Source organism: Corvus brachyrhynchos, unplaced genomic scaffold, assembly GCF_000691975.1.
Source record: "Corvus brachyrhynchos isolate BGI_N302 unplaced genomic scaffold, ASM69197v1 scaffold150, whole genome shotgun sequence".
In the NCBI taxonomy this organism is placed as follows: domain Eukaryota; kingdom Metazoa; phylum Chordata; class Aves; order Passeriformes; family Corvidae; genus Corvus; species Corvus brachyrhynchos.
In genome coordinates, this window is record NW_008236162.1 from 3377856 (window position 1) to 3383504 (window position 5649).

Consider the following 5649-nt stretch of genomic DNA (forward strand, 5'->3'; position numbering starts at 1 on the left):
AGTCCCTGGCTCTGAAGCCGGGGCGGCTCTGGGAGGTCCCGGCGCTCCTGAGCGGCTGTTCCAAGGTTGCAGATATTTCTGTGAACCTGGACTGGACCGTGCAGAACTCATTTCCCAGTAGACAAATTCTAACAGGAACTATGGTATTGGAAAGAAAAATTTTAAAAAAAGAAAAAAAACCACCAACAACAAAACCAAACCAAACAAAAAACAGGAGAGAGAAAGGGGGTCTGTTCTGTAAAGTGGTATCGCATCTGGGTACGCGGCTCCAGATGTGCCGGAGGAGCAGGAGCTGCATTCCCTGTTCCTCCACAGCAGCACCAGCCCCTCGTCACCCTTACCTTGCTGTGCTTCTCAGGGCTTGCAAAGGCTCGCTGCCCTCCAAAGGCAGGAGCTGGGTACGTGGAGGACGGGCTGTGAGGCTAACCAGGTGTGTCAGCACAGGCCTGCGCTCCCGCGGCCGCTGCGGGGCAGAGCAGGGTGCCCCTTGGTGCAAGCCAGGCAGGAGAAGCTGGCTCCGTCCTTGTGTGCAAGCTCTGGCCATCGAGCAGCTCTGGCCATCGAGCAGCTCTGCCCCCTGTGTGCCCACAGGTCCCTGTCCCAGGGAGCTCTCCTGAGCTCCCTCCTCTGCAATCCTCCAAAGCTCCCCTTCCTGCTGCTGCCTTTGGCTCTAACAACTTGTACTATTTAAAACAGGAACTACACCTCATTGAGAGGTAAATGGAAGAAGCTCTGCAGTTGAAAGCCTGAAAGAGCTACTTTCACCTGAGGGCCAGCAGACGAGAGCAGCCAGTTAGCACCACTAATGAAGTGAAGAATTTAGCAGTAAACAAGGGACCCGCAGAATGAAAGAGGCAGTTGGATGGAGCAGGCCCTCTCCTGCTACTTGGGCTCAGGAAATGGTGGCAAAGCACTGATCACTGTTTCCACCAAGAAACAGCTGCAAAATGGACTTCTCATTCCTTGAAAAATTCTGACAGTATAGAATTTGCTTTTACCAAAACCAGTTAAGAAACACTGCAACATCTCCTTTTGAGAATTTAGAAGATAGTGCTGTGTCCCAGGAAATAGGTGTAATGTGGAACAGGGCACTGATCTGCTCAATCAAGATTTACTCAAGCATCTTTATTTGCACCCAGGCGTTACATCCATGGGTACAAGTCTCTGGTTGGGAACTAAACTGTGCCAGTGCCTCTCCATTTTCCATGGCAAGATCATAGGAAAGTCTCAGAGCCTCTCTATTTGCAGAGCAGCAAATGGGTGTGTTTGACTTTGGCAGTGCTACAATCCTTCTGTTCCAGGCTTAGGCATGTGATAGGAATATCATAGGTAGGCAGGCAAGGTGGGGACTTGGGAAACTCTTGTTCAAAAGTTGGAGAGCTCTCCAAAGGCAACAGCAGTAACACCACAATAAAACTACAGTCAGGGTTCCGGTTATCTGCAGGTCAGCAAATACCACATGGCAGCAGGTAAATGTCCTGTCATGGTCACTCCAGGGATATGTGCCCTGGAGCATCCCACACTGATTAGTGGGGTTTGCTGCAGTCCTGACACACTGAACAGTAGCTGCTGAGCCTGCCACAGTTCAAGGCTCTTGATCCAAACAGAAAAGCTACAGTTCAGCATGCCTTGGCTGCTAAATCTGACCACATGCATGGCCTGGACAGTTCCTCAGCTTGGCTCAGGGAAGGTCTTTTCTGGCTCCCTTCTCTCCTCTGTGGCAGATATCCACATTCATGACAACAGCGCCTGAATGGGAATCCAAGAGTAAATTGTAAACTGAAATACAATTGACCAGCAAATACAATTGCTGGCAAACCATTTTTCATTTAAAAAATATAAGAAACTAGGGAGAAGGAGGAAAGAACCCAAACCAAATGAAAACGCCAACAACTCTGGTCTAGGCCACTAAATTGTTTAATACACAATATAAGACCTCTTAGAAAGCAGCTGCCCAAGAAGGGCTGCTCTTCCAACAAACCTCTTCCAGACTGGGCATGAACTTTTCTGCGCGAAGCCTGCGCAGCCATTTCCCTTCATAATTATGTAGCCCACTGCTTCTTAAATATCTGCCTTGTCTCTAATGTCATAGCCATTTATTGCTGCCTTTCCCACAGGGGCTAACATTTTCTTATTGAATAATGAGAAGCTTTGCATCACACATCATTCTGGCTGTCCTGAGACCTCTCCTGCCCTGTGAAAAGCCCAGTCCAATTAACCGTGCCTATTCCTGGCTCCATTGTTCATCCCGGCAGCCTGCAGGACCAGGCGCTCTGCCCTCATCTGCAGCTCAGCATCCCACTCTGCTCCGTGTTCACCTGTGGTGGGTGCTCAGTGGTGACAGGGCAGGTGGCAGGTGACATGTCCCCGTGCTGCTGGCAGTGGTGTTCTCCCGCCTGTCCCGTCCTCCCTGCCCACACTGGGCACACTCTGCCCTGGCCACCTGGTGCTGGAATGCGCCTTTCCCTGCATGCTGCCCTGGGGAAACAGGCAGGCATGGGATAATAGAATATATTAGCCCTGACTCCATTCAGGCCCTGGCTCTTTATGAACAAAGCCTGCTAACTGAGCTGATTTTTGCCAAATGACTGGCTTTCGTGCATGAGCAGCAAAGTGGAGCCCCCAAATACTCCCATGCAACAAGCCCTATTGCCCAGGGCTCATTGTTTTACTCCTGCACTTGAGGGCATGGAGGAGTCACGGCCTTGCCTGCCCTGGCATTTCTTCTCCAGTTTCCCACCACTGCATTAGCCCCGTCTCAGCCCCAGCAGAGGCAGCAGTGATGGGGGAGATGAGACAAGCTGGCCACGGGTCCCTGCAGTCCCTGTCCCAGGGCTCACACTGTCCCTTGGTGCCCATGCCCCCTCTTTGGGGGGCAGATGGGATGCACCAGCAGAGGCAGCCCATCTGCCATGTCCCTACATGGAGAGTCCACCATGCCACCCCTGCCGCAGGACAGCTCCTGGACACCCCCAGGGAATATTTCCTTTAGATTAGACCCCCCTCAGCCCACTGAGTGCTGATAGCCCCTGCCAGGATCAGTCCCCAGGGAGGATGTTGTTTTTGCCATGTTTGTTTTCTGTTTTTCTCAGCAGATTGCTCCAAGACTCCAATAACACTGATGCAGCCAGGAACACTCCCTCATCCCATGATAAGGGAATCTGCACAGGGAGGTTCTGCAGCTGTGGGGACCCGCTCTGATGCCTCAGCCAGGTGCCCAGTGCCCCAGGGCTGCAGGAGACACCTTCACCAAAAGCTGGCCGGCAGCAGGGCCAGGATCAAGGCATGCAACAATTCCAGGCAATGTCTTCTGTTTGTGTGAAATTAGCACCAATAAATGCTATAACTATACGCGATCAACGACGGGTTTACTAGCTAACATATAAAGGACTACGAGAGCTAATGCCTTCAGCACTGCTGAAACTCTTGACCGTCTGCCCCTAGTCCCAGGAGAGAACCGATGGCAAATGTTTACAGGGGCTTATAAATATTTATCCTGTAATAATTTGCTGCATTACAGCATATTCTTCTTCACAAGGCTCAGCTTTGCCCTGGGCCAGGTGCAGGCTGCTGAGAGGGTCTGTGGTGTATATAAAGTTTGCCTGAATAACACACAGCAAGCACTGGCATTCAATAAAACAGCAGCAGCCAAGCTGCATGCATGAAAGGCACTGCAAGTCATTCCTTACCCAACAGAAGAAAAATGTGGCTGGGGAGCACAGGTGTGCAGGCGCATTGGTGCGGGTGCAAACCCCTACAGGGTTGCCAGACTAACCTGGGGAAATGCTGCAAGTCACTGGGGAGCTATAAAATCACACTGCTGGGCTGGTGTGATAGGAGTCTTGGCCCAAGAGTGACCCCATGCTGCCTGAGGACATGGGGACCCTCGGCTGCTTTTGTGAGGACCCCAAAGGAAGGGAGCAGGAGACTAGCCCACCATGAAGAAACATCTCCTCATGCTTCTTGCTTTGTGGAAATCCTATCTGCCCTCTCCCCTCTAAAAATTTTTGAGCCATCTGTCCACTTATTTATTTATTCTTCTCATGCTAAATGATTTGCAAGAACATAAGATGCCTGTGGTTTGGAAACCATGTGATAATCTCCAAGCAGGACCAGAGATGGAGTTCAGAACTACTTTCTAACAGGAGTAAATAAGCAGATTGGAAAGGCTCCATTGTGTATATTCTAGGTTGCTATTTTCTTAACCCTGTTTCATTAAGATGGATGGAGTTTCTGCTTATTAGTAATTTGGCAAGTTCCTCTTTGTGTACACTCTGCACTTCTCACTAATGACGCTGTGCTTCAGTGATTAACAAAAGAGACTTCCAGCATAGTCAGTGAAAACACAGCCACGCACTTGGGGCACTGGGATGGAAACCCAACGTTCTGGAGATGCCATCTGTGGAAGACAAGGAACTGCAGGGAACCCAGCAAAGGAGAAGCTGCTGGTCATAAAACCTTTCCTGACACTCAAATAATTTTGACCTGAGGACATTGGTTCTTTGATTTACATGCATAATTGCAGAGCTGACAGAGCCTATAACAAAGTGATTCAGAGCCCTTCCTCTGCTGTTCTTAAGACACATCTGATGGAGATGAAGCTGGCACCGCTACTGCCTGGATTTACAGCTGGCCATTAAAGTATGTTTACAAGTCTTTAGTACAGTGTACACATCTGGTAAATCATTGATTGCACAAATAGCTCCTCCTGTCATGCTCCCTCTCTCAACTTTTCCTACTACTCTGGTACCCAGCCCAGAGCCCGTGGCCAGTGGCGGTGGCCAGCTGCAGGCAGGTGCGCATGTGGTGCCCAAGCAGACAGACACATGTACCCACAGCTGCCTGGGTGTCATCTAGATGCTGTTGGACACACAGCTACACAAAAAGGCCCATGTAGATCCTCAGCATGAGGGTCACCTGATCTGACCTTACCTACATGCAGTGAAAGGTATTCTTGCTAGCACGTATTCAAATCCCTTAGTGCTCTTGGCCACATTGCTTTTGAACCTGGCCAGACCAATCACCGGCACAGGGCAGAGTCCCAGGTGGGTACGCAATGAACAAGTGAGGCAGCTGTTCCTTCCTGGGATACTCATGAGACAAGAGAAGGAAATTGGGAGCCTTTGCCAACCTGTCATCTGGCTTCCAGGGGGCCAGCTGGCTGGCATGAGCCACACGCCACTCCTCAGAGCTGGCCAGAGCCCTGGCTGGCTGCAGGCTGGGTCCCTCTGGCACCAAGGGCTCTCACCAAGGAGGGAAAGCCAGGGCTGGCAGGGCTTGGGTTTGCTGCACTGGTACAGTGGAAGAAAAGCAGGATGGAAACAGGGTGCAGCTCCAAGTACACAGGAAACAGCATCCCTTTTCTCTGGCACCAGGAAGCATTGCACACAGCCCACACGCCGGACTGCACTGGAGCCTTCCTTGCAGCAGGAGAAAAATGCTGGGTTTGGTGTTTTACCAAGCATACCAGTGGCTGGGGCTGAGGAGCAGCAGGAGCTACAGGCCCCCACCATGGCTCATTGTGCCATGCACAATAAGTATCTGGCCAGCTGTGCAGTCATCTGTGGCCAGACCCTCGCTCTTGCGGCCACAGAGCTGGGCAAAGGCCAAAGGGTAAAGGACAAACCATGGGAGCAGAAACAAAGCTAG

General features: G+C 51.1%; 1 protein-coding gene across 1 annotated transcript in view; it reads right to left on the reverse strand.

Moving 5' to 3' along the window:
* Positions 1–4803, reverse strand: part of SFRP1 (secreted frizzled related protein 1) — a 20833-nt gene extending 16030 nt beyond the window's left edge. Inside the window, exon 1 of the mRNA XM_008633471.2 lies at positions 4751–4803. Within this exon, the coding sequence (XP_008631693.1) occupies positions 4751–4803 (53 nt within the window). The remainder of the gene's footprint in view (positions 1–4750) is intronic.
* Positions 4804–5649: the final 846 nt, after the last annotated feature.